Genomic DNA, 26204 nt, shown 5'->3' with positions numbered 1-26204 from the left:
ATGTCTCATTGAAACACGTTTTTCTTTAAAGTACTTTCCCACAAAACTTTGAGTAAAGACGCGTCCAGATGGACAAAACCCAATGACTTTATTTTCCAACAACGTAACACGGACATGAAAACATTCCGACTAGGACATCACGCTACATCCTGCTCGTCTACGACAAACTAGCACGAAAAACATAAGCGGCAAAGTGCCGCGACGTCCCGGTGTACCTAAACGCATCCTTCGCCCTGCATGGGCGTGTGTGTGTGTTTCTGCGCTAGTGTGTTTGCGCGTAGTACGTGTGTGCGTATGAGACGGGCCTGCGCCAGGATGCTCGCGTACGCTGAAACTTTCCGGGTGTTAAAATGTCTTCAGAGCACCACTTGATACTCGTCAAGATGGCCGACCTCCGTACAATATATACAAAAATATAAAATGTAAATAAAAATACAAACAAATTCTCTTTCGGACGTTTGGAAGGGAGGACTGAGGTTTGGACGTGACGCTGGTGGTCGCCTACTTGTCCGTCTTTTGCTTCTTCCGCTCCACTTCGTCCTGTTAATGACAGCAAACGCCACAAGGGGTTGAGCTACGCGAGAACACGCCCCCTTGGCCCAAACGCCACCCAATCAGATTCTGTTTCTTTGGGTGATGTTAGCATGCTAGTGGCTTTAGCGACTGAGCAACAAAGAGGAATTGTGAGATTGTTGTGTACTTTGATGATGTTTGTTCGTTTGATGTTTGCCATGTTGTGATTTCAATTTGTTGAATAAAGCATTTAAAAAATAAAAATGGAACAAATGAAGAGGAAATTGGCTCACGAGCGCTTAGCGTCTTCAGCAGTGTGAAACTTCGTAGCGAAGCCACTCATTTACTTTCTAGCTGACCAACTTGATCAATTTGTAACATGAATGAACAAGTAGCTAGCTCGTTATCTTCTAATGAATGTTAACCCCATATTTGGTAGGCGCTAGCTAGCGCTAATTAACTTCGGACCAAGCTAGCTTACGAACTATGAGTAGCTACTTGCTAACTTTGAACCAATTCACGGCGCTTCCGCCTTTTAGCACGTCGTCGCTAACTTGCTCACCTCGTCATCTTCATCGTCATCATCGTCATCATCAGCTGTTCTCTTCCCTGTGGGCGCGACCAGGTCGTCGTCGTCGTCGTCCTCTTCCTCACCTGGACACGCACAAGCTCGTTAGCTTAGCATTAGTGTTGCGTTCTTGTGTTGGTCTATTGTGTGTTTTTGTGTTTGTCAACATGTTTGTGAGTTTGTGTTGATGAGTTTGAATGTATATCTTTGTTTTTGTGCGTTTGTGTTGGTGCGTGCACGCGTGATGCCCCGTACCCTCTCCATCCTCCTCTTCCTCGTCTCCCACATCGTCTTCCTCCTCCGCCTCGTTGTCCTGCTCCCCGTTCTCCTCGTCCTGACACACACGCACACACATTGAGGTTCACCCTGAGCGAGGATGATGAAGATGATGATGATGAAGAGGAGCCACTCTCACAGTTTTCCCGTTGGCGGTGGTGTCGTCGCCATTCTTCTCCTCCAAGATTTTCTTCTCCTTCAATTCCTAAAAACCCAAAACACACTCAGCGTAAGACTCAAATGTCTTCTCCTGTCAAGACACTTGAACGCATCACAAATGTTCACCATCGCGTTGATGTGTACTTGAACACAACAGTTGTTTTCACCAACATCTTCACGCCCACTTGAAGGCAACACTCGTGTTGACAACCCTTTTACTTGAACAAGAGTTTTCCTACGCTCTCCACTGCCACTTGAATGCAACACAAGTTTTGACAGACACTTTTGTTTACCAACATCCTCATGTTCTAGAACACATTCAAAACAAGTTGACATGCACTTGAACGCAACACCAATGTTCATTGACAACACTGGTGCTCCCCACACTTTTATATGCACTTGAACGTACTATAATATTTGTACACTAAATTACAACTTGTGCAATATTGATGACTGTTAGCATGTTGTTAATGGCATCGTTGCTTATAACGGTTTATCGAGTACATGTGTGCATATTCATACAATTCATCAGTTATGGACCAAACCAGGAGCTGAATTTTAGTTAATTTATGTTTGTGAATTTCCTGCACTGCTAGTTGCAGCCCAAAAATCATATATATATATATATATATATATATATATATATATATATATATATATATATATATATATATATATATATATATATATATATATATATATATATATATATTGTGTGTGTGTGTGTGTGTATACAGCATTGTACATCATGAAGACGGTAAACATGTGCTTCCTGAGTTAGTAGGTTGAGCGGAAGTTTCCATTTTAGGGGACAGGTTGGACTCCCAATCCCTGTGCTCTGATTGGTCGCTTGCTCCCAAGTCCCTCCCACTGGGCTCTTGCTGCTGAAAGATGACACCAGACCAGACTGAAGCAGAGCAGCAGCCTGACTGGTGAGGAGGAAAGGAAAAAAAAGCCCAAACACGCAGACACGCCCAGACTCCAAGTCCCGGCAGCCCTCAGTGTCACAATGGATGTTGTCACCTGACACCAACTCTGAATGCACTCCACTCGATCTCTTCACACTTTTCACTTGAATGTAGGAATGCCACTTGTGACGTCATGACACTGCAGTCAATCACACCAACTCCTCATTAGACATTTGTCCTTTATTAGGATCCTTAAACCGGTTTTCCACGTCTTTTTTTCGCTTCTTTTCAGTCCGGCGTGCGAGCGAACGGCGCCCCCGTGTGGACTCCAGGGTAAAAATCCATTTAGGAGACCCCAATGAAATCTCTCGCGACCCCCAAAACACCCCCGGCGCATCTTTATCCTCCAGACAGGATGCTGCTTCCTGTTGTGAGCGCGCGCAAACTCACACACACAAACACGCGCGCGCGCGCGCGCGGCTTGGTCGAGGTCCGCGGTGGCGCCGGCGCGTCCTTCGCCCCCGGGCCCTTCGCTCCGGTGGCGGCTGCCCTCCAGCCAGCCTGCCTGCCAGACGACGCTCTGACGCGGGGGAGGGCGGGAGCACCACAAGCGCCCCCCCCCCCCCCCAATACACGATCTGGTAATGCACGGATACATAAATAACATACAAATGTCGCTTTATGTATTTATTTGTAATTTGTTTACAGTTTGATTCGAAAGAGAAAGCGTCGCGCCTCTTCTTCTTCCTCTTGTTCACTTTAAGAGGCTCTGAGCGCCAAATCCGCTCTCAATTCCCACGTAACGCGCCACTGACACGCGCCTCACACACACGCGCACACTTCATTATCTTCATCATCATCAATCGGATTATTATTTATGACGGATCAAAATGCTGCACATTTGCAAAAAAGATGCTGCAAGCTGTGAATGACGCGCGTCCGTGTGTGCGTGCGCGCGTGTCCTGCAGCATGTTCAATTCTTCATTAATCAAGCGTGCGCGTGCGCGTCTCACCTTGGCGCTCAGATCGCCGCTGCTCTCCACTTTGCTGTCCGCCATCTTCTTCTTGTTCTACTTGTTTTTCGAGTTAGCAAACAATAATGGCCGTCGCGCAGATTAGCAGCAGGACGATGGCGAGGATGAGGATGAAGATTCCGATTTCCACTTGAGCCGCGGCGGTAGTCCCCAGCTGCGCGTGCACCCTCCCGCTCGCTCCGCCGCGCGCGCTTTTATAGGTCAGGTGGGCGGGACGTGGAGAACGGCGGGCGCCCTCCGATTGGTCGAGCGTGCTCCGGCCAAAGTCGGCCGCCGATTGGACGCCGCCAAACAATGGACGCACCTCCCTTGTTGCCCAAAAAGTGTGCCACCCACGCACGCGCGCATGCAAAGGCGTGCGCAGCCGCCGTGCAAAAACGTTGACATGGGTGAGCAAAAAAAAACCAAAAAAAAAACCCACTCCGTGCACGCGCTTGGCTGCGTTAATCCCATAATAATCACACCGACTGTAAACGTTTGTTCACACTACGATGACTTTTATGACTCGCCGTGGGCGCGTTTTGCATGCATGCAAAATCAAGTGGGTTTGTTGTTGTTTTTTTAAGTGTAGCTACTTGATTTGCGAAATAACGACTTTTTGGGTCACGTGACCTCACTGGCAAGACGACACGAGAAGAAAGAAGAACACGTCTCAGGCCGCTCAAGAAATCCCGGTGCGCCTCCATTGCAAGCTTTACGACAACTGCCGCACTTTTAGTGACGACTTCGTTACAGTTACACTCCTGTAACGTGCTGCAACATTACCCCCCCCCCCCCAAACCGGATTGTTAGTGCATCAATAGCGTACCACGAGCGTGAGCGCTAGACTCTTAAATCTCTACTCTAACCCCTAACCGTGCAGCTTCTATTTATATTTGGATTTATTTAACAATAAACGTGCGTGCGAGTGCGCGTACGCGCATGTGCGAGACAAAGTAGGACAGACGTGAGGGCGGGGCGTGTCGGAAAAGCCATAGTAACGGGAGAGACTTGCCGTCTGTCCAAATATGCTCACAAGAGAGATAAAATATGGTCCCAAGTGTGTAAATGTAGCATCGATGTAATTTAGCAGGGATTTGTTTGCTAACAAACGACGAGAGCTGACTGCTTGTTGCTTTTTGTCCCTTACCAAGATGGCGGCTGTTATTTCTTTGTCCCTCACCAAGATGGCCGCGCGCCCCGACCGTGTGGCGTTTGAAGCTTTCTCAAGCGGGGTCGTGATTGGTCCGTCTACTGAAGCGAACGTAAAGCTGACGCTTTGCGCGCGGTGAGTGGTCGACGCAGCTGTCAATCACCTGCACACGAGGTGGTGGGCGGGAACTGCGGATGGAAGGAAATACTGTACCGGAAACTGCGGATTCATAACAACTTTCAAACTTTTCCTTGATTTAACGCGATAAAATCAAACAACGGAGCTTCGTTGGCAACATTTACACCAAAATGAAACAGAGAGAAAAATCAATTTCGCACCGTAAGTCACATAAACGTAACGAGACGTGCTTGAGTCTCGTTCATGCGACTTCCTGCCCTTTTCCAGTCGTGCAGCAGGGGGCAGCATACTTATCTCATCACTTCAAATTCTGTAATACAAAATGACTACCAAATGACCAAAGTTGAGAAAATGTTTCGTAATTCATCATTTTCATAACATAAAAATGTACAAATTGTTGACCTGTATGCAGAGTGTACCTTGACTTACGAGTTTAATACGTTTTGTGACCACGCTCTAAATTTAACTTGCATCAAACTAATTTTTGCCATTGGAGGATAACATTTTTTGTTTCGGTTTTTAATAAAGAAACGCAACACTGCATTGTAAAATATATGAAAAATAAAATTTGTGAGAATGTAAAGGAATACATTTGTGTTAGAGGGCGAGGGTGTGGCTTTGAGAGTGACGTCAAGAGCCTGGAGCGAGAGTGACAGACACTCTCGCTCTCCTCCACGTTGTTTACGAGGGTTGTCATTTTGCATCTGTGCCCGATTGATAAAAGGCTGAAAGTGCATCTGCAAACTGCTCTCCTTGCCCACATGCCAGAGCATCACAGTCCTTCAACCCCCCCACACACACTTCATTTGGGCGGGGTGTTTCGAAAGCTTGCCGGTTATTTCAATAAACTGACCGAGCGAAGGCTGCTGACTATAAAACTTGCAAGTCGAGGCACTTGTAAGTTGCGTTAAAATAAGTTCAGGAAAATCTTTTTTGAATGATTACTTATTCTGAGTGGGAACGTCAGAGCCGCTGAGAAGTGCTGCGATTCGACCGCTTCATTTCAGTACAAGTGGTCGTGAATGGATGGAAATGGGTCACGTGGGATTACAGTGCTTATTATCCAGAGTGTGTGTGTGTGTGTGTGTGTGTGTGTGTGTGTGTGTCTTTGTCTCGGAGCTGGAAAATGAAAAATGGAAAAAGTGGAGCAAAGTGAAGGGTGAAGGGTGAAGATGAGGAGGAGGAGGAGGAGGAGGAGAAGAAAAGTACTGCAGAGAGACAATCCGGAAAGCCCGGAGCGGACCGCCAACGTCAACTGGGCCTGGACTCGCTTGCCAGCAAAGTTCAATGCGACTTCAAGTGACACCGTTTCCATTCAGACTTTGGACCAACCAAATCAGGCCGAATGATGAACCTTGTTTTGAAATTCTGGGAAGCGCCCGATTGGAACACTGGTTCCGGGAATTACAAGCATAAAGAACTTTGAGTGCGTTTTAGGAACGATTGTCTTCAGTTAGTAATGGCCTCACTGATTTATTGTATTTCCTTTTGATACGTTTAGAGGTGCACATTTTTGGATTGGGAATTCCAGAAACTTCAAGTCAACATTTGTGGAAGTTGAGGTGGAAACGCGTCCGTAAAAGATGGACAAATGAAACAATGCTAGCAAAACAAGCCAATGTGCGAAAGAAAGGAAGCGAAAGAATTGCGAGCAGGAGCAGACGGCGACCTCCTCCAAGGTGAACGGGTTCTAGGCACGTTCGGACACGTGAGGCAAATTCCAGCGAGGCCCGCCGTGGACCTGTCGCGGCCTGCGCACGCCGCCGCCGCTCCACGCTGGGCGCGTCCCTTGCGGCGGCACCTCCAGGCGCGGCGCTTGCTACTTGTTGCGCTTGAACAACCGGATCCGGGTTTGGGCTCGCCTGGCCCTTCGCCAGTCCTCCTGACTCAAGCAAATCTTTACAACACTTGAGTTACATTTATAAACAGTTAGTAGGAACAAAAAAAAGTACACTCCCCAAATCTTTAAACTATCCCTGATTGGCTCTTCCAAATTATCTCACACTCCCAGAATTTAATTTAATTGAATTTTTTGTTGTAATTAAATAACAAAACATATGAAACTGTTTTTAATGCTTTGTTTCATCAATTTATATGAAGCATGTGAAACCATAAAAAAATATATATATATTTATTATTCTGAAAGGTATTGAAAATACTTTTTCATGTCACTAGTGAATGCAGGCTTTGTTGAAAATGAAATTCTATTTTGTTTCATTTGATTTATTGAATGAAGCCCGTTTCAGGTTTTAAAACTTTTATAAAATGCCTTTATTTTAAAACGTTTTTAATGAACAAACATATAACATATAAATTTGTATCTGTACATATAGTAACCTTTGTTTATCTTTTCAAAATTATGATTTTTGTTGTTGCTTTTTAGTTTTTTGAAATAAAGCCTGCGACTGACATTTTAAATTGCTGTGAACGATCCACTTTCATGTTGTCCGAAAATGATGTCTATTAATTGCAAATGTATCTTTATTCGAGTCAATTGAGACAAGTTCATCATCCGAGACTTCATGCTCGTGGTGACGTTCTTGTTCGGTGACCACCGGAAGGTTTTTCTGAAGTCTGAAAAATTTGTGAAACAAGGACGTAATGGACACGCCAATCAGCCGATCAATATGATGATGATGATGATGATGATGAATGCTAATTGCTTGCGAGACACGCGCGGGCTGGGTTGACCTCGTCGTCTCTGCGTTACCGCGGAAACGGGCAGCTGACATGCAAGTGGACCTCATCAAGATTGAATCAAGTCGCGACGTCACCGTCGTAGCCTCAGCAAGGTCGCTTTCGATTTATTAACGCATAAATTAACACACGTGAGTGACGGATCACGATTCAACAAGATCACCGCTAGCTTCGTTCATTTTATCCACAAATCTCACAATACAAAAAAAAAAAAAAGAGAAAAAAACAAGTTACTTCTTCCTGTCTTTTGCGTTAGTTGTCAACTGACTCGCCGGACGGGACGAGCGCCGATTGGTCTGCTGCGACGACGACGGCCTGGTCATCACTTCTTCTGGGACAAACTGAAAGACAAACGGTAAGAAAAAGTCAAAGAAGAGCAAATTCTGCAGCAACCCAGTGAGATTGCGCAAGAACGTCAGGTTGAAACGATTCATCGAATCGCTCCAATAATGACAAAAAAAGCTCGTAGCAAAATGTCAGCCTCGCAGTGAGAACGATTGCACTCAAAATTTGTGGGACTTTATTGTGAAATGTGTGGAGAATAGTTTTTGAATCAGTAAAACATAATTAAATATAAAAAAAATAATTATCTTGTGAAGTTTGAATGGTTGAATTGCTGGAGAAGCAAATGAAAACATTTGGTGTAAATGCTCTTCAGCCTTCCTCCAATAAATTGCAGTGTAAGCAATTGGGCTGATGTTTTGGGTTAACACGAGTAGCTCCTAAAGTCCACCGGTCCCTGAAGGCAGCGTGAGAGTGATTGGCGAAGAAGCAGGAAGTGAGCAGAAATCAGACAGATTTGTGTTGCTGTCGCTTGCGTTCATGAATTTTTCATATTTCGTGGCACTAATGCGTTTTGGTGGTCGGCGGCAGAAAGGAATTGACACGCATCTGTCGGCAGAGGCGGGCTCAAACAATTCCATATATTAAAGGTCACATTTTTTTTGCATTTGTATCTGGAACGGCGGACGCAACAGTTGTTTAAAAATTGGGCCCACGCAAAACTCTAAGCCACAATGTTGAATGCTTCACGTTCAGATTATTTTATAGCGTGCCGCACAACATTTTATGAGCATTAGTGGATGAAAATGAAGATGTGTGCACTCACTTGTCAAATGAGGTCAGACTCTGCAGGTTGAGGACCAAAGAGTCAGCATTCAGGTACACTTTGTTCTGAGACGTCGACACCTGGAGGACCACATGAGTGTTATCGTCGTCGTCAACATGGCCGTCATAAATGCCGCCATCATTGTAATGGTCAACATCATCCCTTTTCAAAATCCTCATCAACCACTTGCAGTTTTGTCAATGCGTCATGCAATTTGTCAGTTTGGTCATGCGACAGTTTACTGGATGTTTCAGTCGCTCACAAGCATGTCCTTGCACCTTTTGCCCACCAGATGGAGCTCTTACTCCATTCAATCCCATAAGGCGGCGATGCCCCACTTTTTGCTCCGCTGTGCGCCAACATCATCAATATGGGATTGCCATGTCACATTTGGCGCCGCGGAAGCTCCTGAGCTTGTTTTGACAGCTTGTCACCATCAGCAACACGTGAATATGGAAATTTGCATCTTTTTGGACTTGAAAATTCCACTCAGTTGCAAAGTCAAACAAATACTTAAGGACAAAGTCTTGTCAACGGTCCAATTTGTAATTCTAATCTTTGTTCTTTTAATCCATATTGGCCGGGCCCTCATCATCATCATCATCCTCATCCTCATCATCATCAATATCCTTGTCGTCGTCACCATGACCCTCATTTGCGGCGGTCGTGGTTCAGGGTGGAGAGACGGTCGTTCAGTCACCGGAAGGTCGGCTGTTGAGTCGTGTGTCGCCGTGTCCTTGGGCAAGGCACTTTATTGGCACACATTGCCTCCGGTGCTGGTGTATGGAAGGTGCGAATGTTTGGTGGTGGTGGGAGGGGCCGTAGGCGCACACTGGCAGCCACGCTTCCTTCCGCCAGCCTTCCCTCAACGGGGCAGCTGTGACTAAAGTGGCTTAGCGCCACCAGTGAGAATGTGTGAGCGCACAAATAATGCAACCGCCGCGGAGCGTCTTTGATTGTCCAAAAAAGCGCCACATGAAGCGAACGCATTATTATTATAAAAGTTGTCCTAATCAGCAGTCACAATTGTCGTCATAATCACGTCAAAAAAATCTTTGACATTTGTCATCATGGTGATTGTTGTCAAGTTGAAACGTGTAAAAAGTGAGTGACGGACCGTCTTGGCGATGGTCTGAGCAGCTCGGATGCGTCTCAGCTTCAGGTAGCCCGGATTTTTGGTGATGGCTTGACCCAGCTGAGAAAAACACACAAATTCACACTTGGTTTTTTTCCCCAAAGTCAGGTTGTCATCATAACGCATGCACACATCGTCACGGCAACCGGCGAGCATGCTTTTATTTGACGCCAGATGTTTTTAGAGATTTGACCGCCAGCCTGGCGTGGGACATCCCAAAAAAGTTTTGGGTGGACGTCCCAAATTGTTGTGACTGACAATCTAAGAACGGAATTCCCCCCCACCCAAGAGGACCCTTAAAAAAAAGCTCCCCCCCCCCTTGAACTTTGGTAAAGGTGAGAGCTATGCGGGTGACAGACAAGCAAGCGATCGAAAAATGCGTTTGCCGTTCACGACTTAGTTTGAACCAATTTTTTTGGTGGAAATACGCATTGAGGCACAAATGAAGTTATATAAACGTGTAAATGTCAAACACAAACCAAATGAATTCCAACTCGCAATATTATGCTGCGGTAAATTCTTGTCACTTGAATGAAGTTAAAGACGAGACGGTTTCATGACACCATCTAGTGGCCATAAAAAGAACTTCTACTTCCTCCAAAAGTTGACACTTCCTTGAAATGGAAGCCGACCTGCCGTATTTAGCGACAATTCTTCCCAGGCTTCCAACGCGAACGCATCAACAATCGTTCCAAGGCCGGCGATGCAAACAGCCGCATTAATGAGCGAGAAGAAAAACGCGGCGAAGTGACAAACGAAGATACGGTTGGACGTGCACGACCCGAGCACAGAACACGTCCGTCCACTTACTTATGGTCATTGACTTCAGTTCTGAGAAGAACATCAGCGAGAGACGCAATAACGACTTTGACTTCAGCTGGACTGCCGCGATCGCAATTGACATCATACAACTTCTTATTCGATATCCATTTGTATCGTTAGACATTAAATCGCATGTTGAAATGATTTTCATTCTCTAAAACTCCCAAGTATTTATACAATCTGAACATTTGGCATTTTTACCTTGACCCTCTAATACGCCTTTGATTTTTGTGCGTGTGCAAAATCTTGCACGTTATTGTGGCCAAAGTGCGACACGCGGCGTCACACGCGGCGTCACACGCTCGGACGTTGTGCGGCGCGGCGGAATGCGTTTTACCATCTTGGCGGCTTCGGCTTCTCCTTCGGCCTGGATGATCTTCTGCCTCTGATCTTGCTTGGCTTTCTCCACGTAGAACTGAGCCCTCTGCGCCTCCTGTTGAGCTGCACGCACACGCAACATGGCGGGAAATCGCACGTCATGATTCACAAGGAACTCATTTGCTCCCAAAAACGTATAAATGCGTTCTATTTTAAATACTACCATGCTCCCAAATACATATTTATGTTTTTTATGCTAAAGCATACAGAAGGCTTTGATGCAGCCTCTGAACCGAAGAGGAATGCTTGAAGAATGGTAGTTATTACAAAGACGGCCAGCAGGTGGCAGCAGAGTATAAGAGATCAGCCAGGGCCACGTTGCAAAAAAAGCTCCTTTACTCACAATTCTAAATAGATTTTTGAATAATGATGAAACTTAGCTATATTCTAATGCCAATTGCTGCAAAACGGAAACAAATATAAATTTACTTTTTCTTCCTGATGAAAGAAGAGACTCGAATGAATGAGTTAATTATTCCTTCTAAGTTCTCAATCATATATTGGATCAAAACCAACTTTGAAACGTCTTTCTAGGCTGCAACGAAACATCATCTAATTATAACCATTTAATTAATCTGTTGATTATACTTTGTAAAATGTGTTTTTTGTTCACGTTTGGGTGTCTGCGATTGATTTACATTATTTGCCATGAGAAACATTGCTTTAGTTTTTATCTGATTTGAATTATCACGAAAAGTGAGGTTCAACTGTATTTTTGTTTTTGCCAATTGTGAACCTTTCTTTTTTGAATGTTTGTGAAGCAAATTGCGCCGGGTCGTGTATCCCTACCGACTTGCTTGGCCTCGACGGCGGCGGTGTACTGGCTGCTGAAGCTGAGCTCCGTGATGGACACGTCGTCCAGGATGATGTTGAAGTCTTTGGCGCGCTCATACAGCTCCCTGCGCACCAACAGCGACACCTGCGGGACCACAAGCTCGCCGCTTTGACTGACGGACGCACGGACAGACGGACGACTTGCGTTTCCGGTCGGCGTGCGCAAAGAAATCGGGACAGCCGGCGGCGGCCAAGCGAGAAGCGTACCTGCGCTCTTTGCGTGATGAGCTGCGAGGCGTTGAACTTGGCCACCACCGACTTGAGCACCTCGTTAACGATGGAGGGCAGCACGCGTTCGTCGTAGTCTTTGCCCAGACGCTGGTACATGATGGGAAGATTGGACGCCATGGGACGCGACAGGACCCTCACCGCGATGTTCACCATCTGCAGGTCTAATCATCACAACAACGTCATTTGCGTCATTTTGTGAAACGGTGCCTGCGTGTCAAGCCTTCTGCACTGCCACCCAGTGGTGACGGACGGAACAGTCAGGCTACGTAAAAATAACAGCCACCCCTGAACGGAGAGCGTCAACGTGCGCGTGTTACCTTTGCTACCGGTCAGCGAGGAGATCTTTCTGGGCCTGGCTCGGATGTCGTAGATGATGGGGTACTGGAACCACGGGATCCTAACGAAAACGAAGACCAACAAATGAACTCAAAACCAAATTGAGCAGCTCTTCGTTTTGGAGCGTGGTGGCCCTCGTGTTCCTCTTGCAATACAGCACTAGCCACGACACATCGAGGCAGTGGTGAAGGCAAAGCGAATCCAACCAACTATTGACGATTGACATATCGGTTTGAAAATAGCCTCCATCCATCCGTCTTTTATTTCCCCAAGCAAAACACGGGGAAGTATGCATGGTGATTTCTTCGCATTATTTAAATTTTTGGACATCCTGTTTTCGTGGGTTTTATGATCTGGAAGCCCAAATAATGTCAAAATAAACAAAAACAAAAAAATACTTGAAATCACTGGAGTTGTGGGCCCTGAATGTAGAATCTGTGAAAGTTTGACTTTTTGAATGGAATTACGGAATTTATTCAACTTTTTGAGGGTATTGGAATTTTTTGACGAGCACCTGTATTATGCACACAACTTAAAACAATGAGGTCCGAGTTGCGTGGGTGCGACCCCGGTTAGGAAGCGGACTCGGCAGCCAACCGGCAGACGTCACCTGAAATGAAGGCCCTCGGCCAGCACCGTGTCCATCTGCATGCCGCCGATCCGGTTGAAGACCACCGCTCGGTGACCGCCTTCCACTACGCACAAAAAAAAACGTCCCAGCGTTAGCACAGCTGTTGCAATTTCTTCTTATGACAGACAACAGTACAAGTTCTTCAAATATTCTATGCAACGTATAGTAGTTCAGAGGAGGGAAAGTTGGGAAACTGTTGAGTTTTTCTCCCCCCGCTGTGACAAGTTATCAAAATGGGCCTTTTTTAAAATTTAAATAATTGATATTAAAATTCCTTTTTATCTATAGGTACATTTCTGAGTCTAATTTTATTACTTGATAAAGGAGATGAGCGAGTACTCAGTACCTCATCTCAACAAAGACGATGCTTCGTTTGTTCATACACGTAAACGCATACCAGTGTACGTGGCTTCTTTGACGCCATACGCCAAGGCGCCGGCGCCGAGCAGCAGTTTGATTCCGAGTCCGGCACCTCTGCCGCCCGACGAGCCCGCCATGCGGCCCATCAGGTCCCGGAGATTCTGGACCAACCACTGCAATGAAACGCCAATCAGTGCAAAATTAATTGGATACATCATCTTCATCATAAAAAAAAATCCAAATCAAAGATGAAAACAAATATTGTAATCAAAATGACAAATGCCAGACAATATCCTGTTTGAAAAAAACTAAATAAGAATGGACGAAAAATAACAAAACATTTGAAAATAATACAAATATCAGAAAACAATGATATAGAAAATACAAGCAAAAAATACTGAAGTGTTTTTGGGTGACAGTTTATAAACTCTTGATATAAAACTATAAACAATTTCAGAGGGAGTGTCTACTATGAGCAAATGTTCGCAGCGACAATAAATATGCAAAATGTAGCTACAGAGACTGAGGCACATATTCCATCTTGACATATTTTAAGAATCCCATCTTGACATGTTAAATGATGAGCAGACAAACACATGCAAGACAAGATAACATGAGAGCACATCTCAAACCAAAGAGTACAAAATCGATATTAAACGAGTTTAGACGCAGCTGAATGTCATCGTTTATAGTCTGCTTTTCCCCTTTCGGCTGTGCGTTCAAAGTGTGAATTTTCATGATGAAACCGTGAACGTGACCTTGATTATAAGACCTGAGAAAGTTCGCGCATCGCTCTGGTTAGCATAGCCGCATGCTAGCTAGCTAGCGAGCGAGCTAACTAGTAGATTCCTCACTGAGCTTTCGCTAGAAGCGCACGTTTGTTACATCCACGTGAGACGTCTTTCGATAGCCGCAACGTTAAACGGCTCCCCAAAAACGCAACAATTCCCGTTAATACGCGAAGGTTGAAAAGTTTCACGTCTTACATTAGGCTCCTTGCTCGCCATGCTGCTTTGCGTCACTCGACAGAAAACAAAGTTCGCAAGGTCGACACTCAGCGGATGCTTTACGGTGGCACCGCAAAGGCTGCTGGGAAAGGTAGTTCAACACCCTTTGACGCCATTTTCTATTTTGGCATTATATTTTATTAAATTGTGGCGAGCAGAAAGAAACTACTCATAAAAGCAGGAAATATTCTTATAAACAGAAACTTCAAAAAACAGAATTAAAATTATATGCCTCATTATTACTTTTTGTTTCAATAACACAATAGTTATATAAAGAGTCAGTCATTTTAAATAGTACATTCAAGTTTCGCATTACATCATTGATACATTAAATCAATTACTGTAATGCATTATTTGAATTAGATAAATGAATAAAGGGTAAATAGGTCGGCTGAATTAAAGAACGCAAGGTGTCTTTGCTCAACAGTGGTGCTTTGAGTTGCGAGTGACTTATTAGCTTTTCAAGATACGAACATTTAAGATACACTTACAATATAAGATACAAACACATGCGCGTAACAAGATGGTTTTAATCCACAAATTCAGTTTTATTAAACAAGTCTATGTTACACAGTTGAGTTAGCAGCTAAGAAAACCAAAAACCAAATAAAAATGAACCCGGAACTTCATTATGGAATATGGAAGGTGCCGGTCTGGTCCAGATGAGACAAACAGATGTTGTCATGACAACCAACACCAATTCAAATCCACACCTGGCTGACGAAAAGGTCAGCGGACGCTTGATTGGTGTACGATGCGTCACACTTCACAAGTCATTACAAATCTTTTGTTTTGTTCATCGTGTACATCGGGTGCGGGAAAACGTTTGTGCTGCAGAGCCTCACTGGGGTTTTCAAAAGGACAGATATGGTCTGCTCGTTTGCGGACGGACAGTCAAGACCCGAAAATAATTTTAAGTGACATTAAAAAGTAAAAAATAAATAAGAAAAAACATGAACAACCAAAGTACTGTATTGGGTAAAAATAAATAAATAAGTGAATAGGCAGGGGTTGGGGAAGGGGAAAAACACACACACACACAAATGAATAGGGTGTTTCCACAAATAACTGGGGTGTTTCCCCCAAAACCCATCAACAATTAAATTTGCAAATGGGAAAGCACAAATATACAGTGGTATTTATGCCAATGTCATTATAATTAAGCAACTCTATAAAACAAGCTGGGGCAAAGTCATTCATCCAACATAGTGTAAGTTTTTAATGTTACAATACAGCAACAACTTGGATAGCAAAAAACCGTCAAACGTGGACTTTTCCCCCATATATATATATATATATAATACCACAAATACGTTCTTTTTGTGGGGTTATGGGGCGAAATCCACAAATACAATCTGTGAGTGCCGAAGCACAAATATCCGAGGTGATTCATTCTCAACTTTTTATTATTATTATTAAATTACAGTAATCTGGACATTTATTATTGACTACCTGGTTATGCAAAGTTGTTTTCATTTGATAAATTAACCATTATCAATGTTGATTTTACTCATGTTCTATTACTTACAATGAAATAATTTAATGAGATAAATGAATAAAAAAAAAACGAATAAATAGGTTGAACTTCTTCCTGCTCCTTTTTGGACAAGAAGTCCATGATGTCTCAATATAGGCTTCCCGTTTCCAGTTGTGGTTTTCAAAATAAAAACTTGAATTAAAAACAAAACACACACATTTTTATTGACCAATTTGAGGAGGGGGGAAAAAAGGCTAAATTTGAGCAAAGAAACATGACAGGCCGTACTTTGTTCACCTCCGATCTCCGTATGTTTCCCTTCTGAGCCTCACAGAGACCACCAGAGGGAAACGCATCCCGGATCTTCAAACGCCACAAGAAGCGCCAGCAGGCGGAATGTTTGACAGAATGCGCCCCGAGAGGGTTTAGTCGTCAAAAGGAAAGTGAGCGTAAAAACATTTTTTGTTCCTGAGTCAATGCAAGCAAACCCAAAGCCTCGTTTGTTTGTTTGTTCGTTAAAAACACAAAAGGAGCGTCTGGCTGACGTGGGATCAGTGCTCGCGTATTTACAGTCACAAAGAGACGCCGTATGCGCTCCTCCGGTGGGGTGCCGGTCGGGTCCGCGCCGCCGAGCGCACGCACGCGCACGCACGCACGCGGCCTTCCTCCTCAGCGTCGGGACGGGGCGACGATGGCGGGACGGCGGCGGACGTCAGACGTAGAAGAGGCGTACCCGCGACGTGCTCACGTGCAGGTCGTTGTCGAAGAACTTGGTCTCGATGATCACGTTGCCGCTGGACCCCAAAACAAACAAACAAACAAATAAACAAACAGGACGCGACGAACTGCGTTCGTTCTACAGCACATTTCAAAGACGGGCTCATCAAGCACTTTCTCAGCCAGCCACCAGGGGGCGAACATTTGATTAAATCCGACACAAATTGAAGTCACTTGATGAAGTAGCATTCCTTCAATGACTCAACTGCAGAGGGGTAAAAAAATAAAAATTAAAAATAAAAATAAAAAAAGTTTTTCTTTGATGCCATTTTGAGTTTTACAGGACAAAAGTATTGGGACACCTACAGGATATGTGCCGAAAATGCAGACTTTGGACAAAAGTAAGGATAAGGCGCTTTTCGGCATCAATAAATCCATCACTGAAGGAACAGGAAGTGCTGGTTGGCTGTCATGACAGACTCACGTTAAGACGTTAGCGGGCATCATCTGCGACTCGGGCGCCGCTTCGATCAGAGACTGCCACGTGTTGGTCGAGTTGGGGATGACGAAGCCAAACTCAAAGAACCACTCTGGACACACGGACACAAACGCATACAAAGTCAGAAAAAGGTCGTCGTCCCCCCCCGAACAACAACAACCAAGTGGTACTATATGATATTAAAGACGAGGGTTGGCAAAGTAAAGCCACAAAATAAAAAAATATTGAGGAAAAAAAAGCACCCCCCCCCCCCCCCCCAGAAAAGGATCCTGACTTTCAATCTTGAGGCAACATAATACTGCACGGTCAAGAAGAGGCGGAGTTTTACAAGCCATCAAGAGAGTTAATGGAATTATTTTCAACACTTTAAATGAGTTAAAAATGTATAAAACAAAAAACAAATAAAAGATGCTATGGGGAAAGACCAATGCACACAAATTACAACAAGTAATTGAATGCAGGTGATTAAAAATGCGCTTAACAAATGAAATCATTTGATTGTTTGGAGGAAAAAAAGGTAGAAATGAAGGAGCGGTACTCATTTGTCAGTGTTTGCGAAAAGTATGAATTGACCATATTTGGTCGTGTGAGGTTTCAGCGATGACGTCCACTTTCTGACTCATTCATTGCAAATGACTGGATGGAGCCCAATTTGAAGGTGATGATGAGGATGATGAGGATGAAGATCACCTTCGAGACACTGGCCCTTGAAGAAAACCTTCTGCTCCAGACGGAACTTCTCCAGCTTCTCTGAGGAGGAAAAGTTGAGCTCTCGGGAAACCGCTTTGCACTTGAGGATCTTTTTGGGGACGCGAGCTGGAGGAGGAGGAAGATGAAGATGAAGATGAAGATGAGGGGGAACGTGTCAAAGCCAGTGGAAAGACAGCGCGCGCACCTTCGTGTTCCACGCCGGGAACGGACAGGTCTTCGGTTCCCTGCCACAGAACTTTACCCGTCTCGGCATCTCGGAGGTTCATCCAGTTTCTGACGGCGGCAAGTTAAGCACAAACGTGGGAACGCATCACTCGAGTGTGGACTCAAGTATTGCGACACATACAGGAAGTGAGGACAAAAATACTGGGACGGACAGGAAAGAATGTTGTGTGGGCAAAAGTATTGGGACATTTAAGAATCTCAAATGATGGCCGTTAGCCAAATAGATGAACAGGACGTGTAAAGAAAATGGACAAAAGTATTGGGCCTTAAACAGGAAGTGAAAGGAAGAAAATGTGGCAATTAGACATAAGTATTGGGACACTAAAATCAAAACACTTGATCGTCGATATTTATGAGTTGCTTTACACGAAAAGACCCATTTCGTGACCCACAGGCGGGTCAAATAGACCCAAGTAGAGGGCGGGGCCCATAGTTGGGTTACTTTCGACCCAACTGTTTTTACAGTGCAGCTCCCGGACATGAATGCGAAAAACTGTATGTTGTTGACTTCCTAGCAGAAGCCTTGGCCTGAAAATTGTCGGACCAGACAAGAAAATGGACGCGTTGTGTTCATATTTTCTTCACGTTTTTCCTTCGTGAATACAAACGACGACATAAAGAGATGAAAGAGAAACAAATGTGAATTGGACATCATTCACCGCAGCGTTAACTGACGAAGGCAAAAAATGATTTCTCTTGTTCAAAGCGTCAAATTTGCTCCCAAGGTGGCGTCGCGACTTGCCGGCCGTTGTTAGCGGCGGGCCGTCCCGTCGCGGACGCTTGCAACTTGCACTTTTGCGCAAACTCCTTCAGATTGTCCACTTGGGCGTCCTGTCACCTTCAGAGCGCACTTAGTGTCACGCACACACGGGACTTGACGGCATCTGCCGGGCCCTTCGCGGACACTCGGCGCCAGCGTGGAAAAGACCAAACGGCGGCGCCCGCTGCCTCTGACACGCGCACAAAAGCATGTGATTGGCAGCTGCCAGGACTGGAACGTAAACAGATCCGATCGATTCGTTCCACTTTCTTTTACAAGATGATTTTGTTTTTCAAATGCTTCTGAAGTCGGAAAGTGCGTCTCCGCCGGCGTGCGGCGCTTCCACGAAACAATCAACAGGCTTCAAGACATGACAACAAGATCGGCTCCAAATATCGGTTATCGGCCTCCTTGACTGCTAATAATTAGCATCGGTATCGGTCCATCTCGTAGATCTTTCCAAAAGCACAGTCAGCCATTTTGTGTATTTAGCTAATTTTTTGGCTTCCTGACAGAGTATTAAAAATATATGAAATAAAATAAAAAAGGCAATTTCACTATTAAGGATTTTATTTTTGAATTATTATAGTTTGCTTTGTCTATCAACAAACAAGAGAAAAAAAGCTAAAAATATGATTTATGTGGGGGAAATGGATTTTTGAAAGGCTACGTTTGTTCGCTAGCGTCCGTCGTGGCGTGAAATATTGCGGCGGAAGCCCCGCCCCTTTCCCCAGCAACGTGTGCTGACTGGCAAGGTTGTGGTAATCCTCTCAAGTGGGGCTTTTAATCCAACCTGGCGCCCGCCAAAGGCCGCCGCGCGCTTGCCAGACGCCACAAAGACCGGCTTCAACTCCCACGCGTGATTTGCATGACGAAGACCGTGATGAAGTCTTGAAACGCTCACAGACTCGAAGATGGCGACTCACTGGGGACTCATTAACACACGCATAAACACACACTCCGGGGAGGCCGCCATGTCGGGGCGCAAACACGAGGGAGAAGCCCGGAGGACAAAATAAGAAGACTTTTTGCTCTCCGGCCAATCAGAAAGGAAGAAACTCAAATTGTTGTTGAGGAACCGCAAACGTGTTCAATAAATGTCATCATTCGACTTGTCTTAATAGATGCAATTAGGAAAAGATTTGATTTTATTGCAATCTTTAAAAATACAAGTGATGCAACAATTCATCAACAAATGTCAAATGAATGGACAACAATTTTGATAAATCCATTTGAGAGCTTGTTTCACTTAAAGTTGTGCAAATCTTCAGAATTTCAATCTCTCCACAGAAATTCGTCTCCGATTTCAGTCATCCTTGTACAAAAATGTTTTTACGTTTGTCCGAGCACATCAAGTCTTTTTTTAAGATATTATCTTTTTTTATTTATTTACATTTTTTAATTCAACCTAGCTTGCAAAATACAGATTTGACCATGTGTCGTAATTCATAATTATGACGTTTCTGAAAATAATTTCACCTGTTGCTGAATCTAAGCTTTAGTTTATAAATATTCCATATAATTTTTTTTAAATTATGAAAACTGATATGTTAGAGAGAAAAAAAACGAGGGAAGATTCAGAATCAGGGGAAAAAATAATCTAGAGAAGTTAACTTGCATTTCTGAATAAATACATACATGTATTTAAAAATGTGTTGACCGGCGTCATCTCTGGCTTTTGTCCAAATAAAACATTTGCAAGGATCTCTTACTTTGGAAAACCATCATCAACATTTTTTTGCCGTTTTTCTGATGAACGTGACGAACCAAAAGAGTAACGAAAACATGATCAACTTATGCTTGTAAATGTGAAAACATGTTCTGCGATTTGATAAATAGTCAAGAGTTAAACTAATTGTTAGTTGCAGATCTAAAAATGACAACGATTCACATATTGACACTTTTTCATGAGAATTTCCACACAATTTCCCCCAAATTGCATTTTTGCACTGCGCCGAGTTTGTTTTGAAGCCAAACGGGGGTCGTCATCGACGGGAGCTGAAAGCACGCGTCGCACGAGCTCAGTGCCAGTTTGTCGAGGCCGGCGAGGCGTGACAAACTTGAGTCCCTTTTTCACATTCAAATGGGTTTTAAATCTGGATAAATAAAGATCAACACGCCCCAACATCGTCCTGCCGAGAAGAGCCGACAGTAACGTAGCATCGCTCAGCGCCGATCTTCAAGCGGCTTCTTTTGACGGGACGGCGGCAAGCAGGACTGGACTGGTACAAAAACATCAGCCCTGGCATTTTGACTGAAAGCCGCCGGCCCGGCCCGGCCCAACTCCCCCCTGGGACTCCTGCCTAACATATAGTTGTGCAATTGATATTGACTGATGTTGGTTCAGTTTGTTGTCTATATTCAAAATGGATTCATGGACTCGTCTCTCTAAATTGTGAGCCAGTCTCTTAAAAAAAAAACACGACACCGGCCCACCGGGCATCGGCCCTGTATGCCAGTTGGCCAGTCCAAGAAAATGACAAAGAACAAAAGTGCAAAAAAAAACAAAAAACAAAAGAGGACAAAATGGGGAAGAAGCATGTCAAGCATTCCAACTGTTTGAAAACGTTTGTTTACATTCCAACTTCAGCTTGCAGCCAAAGGAGGCGACGACACGCCATCAGGACGCTAATCAGATGGACTGATTTCTTGATTGCTAATAGGAAAGTAGTACTGTATTTGGTACTTTAAGGGGTTGATAAGCAGCTGGCGATGCCTTCTGCTGCATTTGTTACCCAAATCATCTGTTCGCCTTTGATTCTAAGAGATCATTTTGAAGTGTTTTGAGACGCTAGTTTCGGGTTCAAAGCCTTCATAAAAGGCAATTCTAAATGAGCGTTGCGAGGCATTAACTATTCGCGGCTACAACGAGGATTCACTGGAAACGTGTTGCAAACGCTGGAGTGTTCTCGCAGGCGCTAAATCTGGTTCCGCTGGATTTAAGTATTACCTCACCGCATCCACAGCTTGACCTCAGCAACACGCACACACAATTCCATTGGTCCAGGGTCAGCTAATGTACGCCTGAAAGCAGGAACTCATTGCGACTTTCTTGAGTGAGGGTTGACGCGAGGACACGCCGCAATCAATAAACGCGGCGTCGGATGGCGAATGTTTGGCACGGGGACGTCGGACCGTTACGCTTGCGTGGACGGGGGTGTGGCCTCACTTTTGATGAGGAAAAACAAACCAACAGATGCGCCGGTCGCAAATCAGGTTCAAAAAATCGGCTCTGCAAAATATGAAGACATTCAGCCTTGCATAATTAATACATTTAATGAATGCTATATACAAAATGTAATGATAACAAATGAGCCAATTTCAAGTTCTGCCGTTCTGGAAGTTAAAGTCCGTTATTTTAAATTCAAAAAGGTCAACCTTTCATTAGGTGGACGCGGCTGCATCGGTGCACACGCTGACATGTTTTCCCAAACGTTTTGGACCACATATGGTGTGGTTCGAGCGCTAATTAAGCGCACTCCACTTACCATTATGATCAAATTGCATTTTTTTATTTTCAGGACAAAGACTTGTTTTTCAGCACAAGCTCTATTACATCGGTTTCAATATTTTCTCTCTCTTTTTAAGAAACAATTTTTGTGTTCATTTTTTTTTTAATATACAATTTATAATGATAGGCTTTGGTGTCTACAATGCGTGCAATAAAATTTTATTTTATATTGTATTTTTATGCAAGTTTCATTGTATCTATATTTTTTCTAATGACATTTTCACACGTTCTAAATTCAAAAAAACAATCATTCATTCACCCGAGTCACTTTCAGTGCTGGTTCTTCTTCGTTTGTGCCTACATGGCTGTTGTACTATACTGCCTCCCGGTGGCGGCACACTGCATGAGACTGCAGCATTCAAACATGACGCACAACTGTTGAATTGTTGACATGCTATTTAATTATGTGACTCCAAGTGAATTATTTGAGTGCTATTTTTCTTGATCAAAATCATTTTTGGGGGGGAGGCGAGAAGATGAGTGGCCTTTGAATGAGAACAGAAAATGCAGAATGTGAATTTGGCTGTGAAATGGGTTGAACTTGAAAGAAAGATGCGCAAGGAGTAAAAACAGCTTCAGCATTCACGCAACGGATCAAAAGGTCACACTTGTCGCCGTGTTTCAACACCCACACTTTTCCCGCCGTTGTTGTACAATAAGCAGCCGCCGGTACACTCGCACATCGACTGTCAGCTGCAAAGGACAACCTGGCCGCCGTCGCCACCCACGGGGCTTGTGAATGCTCGAAAAATAAACACATTTAGAAAATGGGGGAAAACACCCACACCGCCACGCGTCTCCAGGCCATTTGCCGCTGCCGCCAGTCAAATGAAGCACATTCATCAAACATTCATGAATGGGAAAGACCGTTTCTCTACTACAATGCAATTTATAAACTTACTAAACACTTTGCCGTCCACTTTGGTCAGCATTGACCATGTGAATAACAATTCTGCCACCCGGGTCTGGTGTCAGCGCAAGTATGTTGTCCACTATACTGTCAATTGGTAAGAGAGACAAACTGAAGCGCAGATTAGAAGAACAATGCAAACAAATCTGTGGCTTTACCGCCATGAGACATGTTGTGTGGCAGAACAGAACTGGCAAATATAGAATACAATAACTTTCAATGATTATTTCATATTGAGCATCGCAATAGCGCATTATTTCAAAAGCTTTTAAGGAATATGAATTCTGTGTAATTACATGTTTGCATGTATAAAAACGACCTGAATATTTATACATTTAACAATATGGCCTTTATAACTTGTTCAAGCCCTCATTTAAAAAAAAAATGCATACAGTGCAGTAAAACCAAAGATGAACTATGAAGAAAACGTATCCGTGTTTATGTCATATTTATTTATGAAATTCGTACCGGCCCAGTGAACTTGGGGTGGCCCGACACCAAGACATTGTGAAGAAGAACCCTGTAAAGATTTATGATGATATGAGCCAGTAACATCTTCACACCCGCTAACATGGAGGAAAGTGAGATGACACCTGCTAAGGATGCAACATCCCAATCAAAAACGGATAGTTTGCATTATTGCTGCCATCTGATTTATGGCTGACTGATTTCAGTTTATGCCACACACTCGTTAAGTTGTTATAGTGAATGCAAGTCAAAGTGTTACTAATGTGAACAACTCTAAAGTAGATCAACATATTTGAATTCATGGTTCATCGGCCATTATTTCATATGGATGATGTATTGCTTGTGTTTGTGTAAAACTACGTGAGAAGAGGGCCTTGTAAAAATCGCAATCGTAAAATTGAGGAAGGTTCTTTTTTCAATTGTATTTATTTTTAAATCGCTTAGCTTTACGTAAAAGTGACAATATCGCGAAGTAAAACGTGCGAGGCGAAAAGTCCGCTTGTCAATTGTGACGAGACGCTCGCGGGGAGGACAACACGGTCGGAACGGAACCGAGGGCCCAACACAGACGGGACAGCAACCTCAACAATCACCGCGAATGACTGACCACCGCCGCCATCCTCATCATCCTCACTTAGCCACTTTAGCATCATCACCTGGCTAGTTAGCTTGCGGCTAATGGAATTGTAACGCGAGGCTTTCCCGCCCGCTCACATTTGACTTCATGTCGGAGAATCACCTTGACAAGTACAAAGGATACAGTTTGAAACCCTTCAAAATCTCCTTGGCTCGGTCTTCGTCTGAAGACATGTCTCCGCTTCTCGCGTCTCTCTCGAGTGGTCCCGCGAAGGATTCGGGAAAGCGCGGACCGCAGTGCTGCAGTTTTGTGTTAGCTCCCCGCGACGTTAGCCGGCCGGCCGCTCGCCTGCTAGCTGACGTGGAAATGTCCTCGAAAACGAGCTTTAGCTTGCACTCCAAATGCGCTTTGGGCTTAAGCGTGCGTCGCCGCGCTCGCTGGTAGCAAGCTAACCCTAAGCCGATAATGCAATCAGCTAAATATAGCCCACCCACATGACTGACGGCCAGCCCGGCCAATCGGAGGCGGCGGTCACCTCTCTCCGGCCAATCGAAGGCCGAGATGACAGCACGTGGGCAGGTACAGAGCGAGAAAGAGACGCGTCACCGGGGCAACCGCGTGCACACACACACGAACACGCCTATCAGGGCGCTCATTGAGCATAATAAAAAAACAAACAAACAACGCTTTAGTTGTTTAATAGATCGGGCAGCACTTTAGATATTTCATAAAAATGCTCACACAAGGACTTGCTCAACCCCTTTGATGGTGCAGCATTTTTCTTTCTTGCTGCCGTTTTGGGCTTGCTGTGTTTTTGCTATTTGCAGTGTTTTTCTTTTGTTTTGTAGTTTGTAAATTAGCTTTCACTTTGTTTGGTTTTTTGATTGCAGCGGTTTTGTTTTCTTTTGTTTTATGTGCTTGTGTTTTTTTTAATTTGCAACATTCCTGTTTGCAGCGTTTGACCATTTGCAGCATTTCTTGTTGGCCACCGAAGAGATCACTTTGTTTCTATTCGAAATGAGCTCTTTTCGAATTAAAATGTGCAAGATTTTTAGTAGGTTTATTACAAAAAAGTAGGGGCAGCCTTGTAATGGAAAGAGATTTTTTTGATCATAAACTTTATATTGTATTTACTCAAGCATACAATGACAATAATATAAAATAAAAATAATAATTATAATCACCTATCAAAGAGTTTGTCCGCAGCTGAGCATGATGGGAGCCGCGACTGACCAGGCTGGCCAATCAGTGACATCACTTCCTGTGTTCATCACAGCTTCTCATTGGTCCGTTGTGGTCGTGACGATGCTCGCCAAACTGGACTACGTGGAATTTAAAAACACTCGGCCCAGAGGAGGCTCTTAGGACTGAGGGAAGACCACCGGGTAGATTTGACTGTAGTGGTCCACATAGTGGACCTCCAGACCCTCAGTGATGTAGTCCGGCAGGTCCGAGAAGTCCTTCCTGTTCTCCGCCGGCAGGATGATGCACGTCACTCCGGCGCGTCGGGCCTGGTGGCGAACAAAAATCAAGATACGTCAACATGTCTATGCGACTGCACACGCTGGTCAAACACATTTTGGGACCATTTTTTGAAATCATTTTTCCTCGTTAAGACAACTTGAAATGTCCCATCCTTTATCAAATATGAACAGGTTTTAGAAAAAGTAATTCAGCTGAAAGTCACACACAAAGACAATGAAAATGTAAGAGGAAATCGGCATTCATTTGATGTCATCTTAAGGAAAATCAGCCGGCCCCAGGGCAGGTGTGGCTACTTAAGTACAGTCATTTCTGGACTACAAGCCGCTACTTGTTTCACTTGCGGCTCATACAAAGGTGCGGCTTATCCGTCAGATCACAAGGGGGCGCACTATCAAGGAAGCGCAAGAGCGTCAGGCAGAGCAAAAACGAACCAAGTGAGCCCAAAAACAGTCGGAGAGACCGAACGAGAGCCAGACAATTTGCGTCCTCATTATGGAAAAGAAAGTAGCTTGAACCCGGTGCGGCAACATTAAAACACCTGCGGCTTACAGTCGGGTGCGGCTTATATGCGGAACAAACTCCAGTATTGCCCAAATG

At 44.3% G+C, this 26204-nt stretch overlaps 4 protein-coding genes across 4 annotated transcripts in view; all 4 read right to left on the bottom strand.

Annotated features, from left to right (window-relative positions):
* Nucleotides 1-69: 69 nt before the first annotated feature.
* LOC147166622 (uncharacterized) lies at nucleotides 70-3643 on the bottom strand. The gene is made up of 5 exons (XM_086089500.1): nucleotides 3438-3643; nucleotides 1497-1562; nucleotides 1337-1415; nucleotides 1076-1167; nucleotides 70-540 (listed from the first exon to the last, which is right to left on the bottom strand). Exons 1-5 carry the CDS (start codon nucleotides 3480-3482, stop codon nucleotides 502-504), a joined length of 321 nt encoding a protein of 106 aa, XP_085945626.1. The 5' UTR covers nucleotides 3483-3643; the 3' UTR covers nucleotides 70-501.
* A 3864-nt stretch (nucleotides 3644-7507) lies between these two features.
* phb2b (prohibitin 2b) lies at nucleotides 7508-14320 on the bottom strand. The gene is made up of 10 exons (XM_086089497.1): nucleotides 14247-14320; nucleotides 13298-13433; nucleotides 12880-12964; nucleotides 12251-12330; nucleotides 11910-12094; nucleotides 11658-11787; nucleotides 10828-10931; nucleotides 9651-9728; nucleotides 8534-8613; nucleotides 7508-7766 (listed from the first exon to the last, which is right to left on the bottom strand). Exons 1-10 carry the CDS (start codon nucleotides 14265-14267, stop codon nucleotides 7748-7750), a joined length of 918 nt encoding a protein of 305 aa, XP_085945623.1. The 5' UTR covers nucleotides 14268-14320; the 3' UTR covers nucleotides 7508-7747.
* Nucleotides 14321-14794: 474 nt separating this feature from the next.
* pde6d (phosphodiesterase 6D, cGMP-specific, rod, delta) lies at nucleotides 14795-24632 on the bottom strand. Its single transcript, XM_086088234.1, has 5 exons — nucleotides 24306-24632; nucleotides 17856-17944; nucleotides 17651-17776; nucleotides 16946-17051; nucleotides 14795-16538 (listed from the first exon to the last, which is right to left on the bottom strand). The coding sequence occupies exons 1-5, from the start codon at nucleotides 24353-24355 to the stop codon at nucleotides 16457-16459; spliced, it is 453 nt and encodes a 150-aa protein (XP_085944360.1). The 5' UTR covers nucleotides 24356-24632; the 3' UTR covers nucleotides 14795-16456.
* Nucleotides 24633-24804: 172 nt separating this feature from the next.
* lonp1 (lon peptidase 1, mitochondrial) overlaps nucleotides 24805-26204 on the bottom strand; it is a 10469-nt gene continuing 9069 nt past the window's right edge. Inside the window, exon 21 of the mRNA XM_086088221.1 lies at nucleotides 24805-25633. Within this exon, the coding sequence (XP_085944347.1) occupies nucleotides 25484-25633 (150 nt within the window). The 3' untranslated portion in view covers nucleotides 24805-25483. The remainder of the gene's footprint in view (nucleotides 25634-26204) is intronic.

The sequence above is a fragment of the Leptonotus elevatus genome, chromosome 11, assembly GCF_054856555.1.
Source record: "Leptonotus elevatus isolate MCC_2025b chromosome 11, RoL_Lele_1.0, whole genome shotgun sequence".
Taxonomy (NCBI): Eukaryota; Metazoa; Chordata; class Actinopteri; order Syngnathiformes; family Syngnathidae; genus Leptonotus; species Leptonotus elevatus.
The sequence above is the reverse complement of the archived record's forward strand: the minus strand, read 5'-3'. Positions and strand labels throughout refer to the sequence as shown.

Coding starts and splice junctions, on each gene's coding strand:
- LOC147166622 (XM_086089500.1), bottom strand. CDS start 3,482: ATGGCGGACAGCAAAGTGGAGAGCAGCGGCGATCTGAGCGCCAAG. Junction 1,416..1,496: donor CCACCGCCAACGGGAAAACT/GTGAGAGTGGCT, acceptor CGTGTGTGTCAG/GACGAGGAGAACGGGGAGCA. Junction 541..1,075: donor ATGACGATGAAGATGACGAG/GTGAGCAAGTTA, acceptor TGTCATTAACAG/GACGAAGTGGAGCGGAAGAA.
- phb2b (XM_086089497.1), bottom strand. CDS start 14,267: ATGGCGAGCAAGGAGCCTAAT. Junction 10,932..11,657: donor CGTCGAGGCCAAGCAAGTCG/GTAGGGATACAC, acceptor GTGTGCGTGCAG/CTCAACAGGAGGCGCAGAGG. Junction 9,729..10,827: donor AAGCCGAAGCCGCCAAGATG/GTAAAACGCATT, acceptor TGTTTTTCTCAG/CTGGGTCAAGCCATCACCAA.
- pde6d (XM_086088234.1), bottom strand. CDS start 24,355: ATGTCTTCAGACGAAGACCGAGCCAAGGAGATTTTGAAGGGTTTCAAA. Junction 17,945..24,305: donor ATTTTGAAGGGTTTCAAACT/GTATCCTTTGTA, acceptor TGCCGCCGTCAG/AAACTGGATGAACCTCCGAG. Junction 17,052..17,650: donor CAAGGGCCAGTGTCTCGAAG/GTGATCTTCATC, acceptor CCGTGTGTCCAG/AGTGGTTCTTTGAGTTTGGC.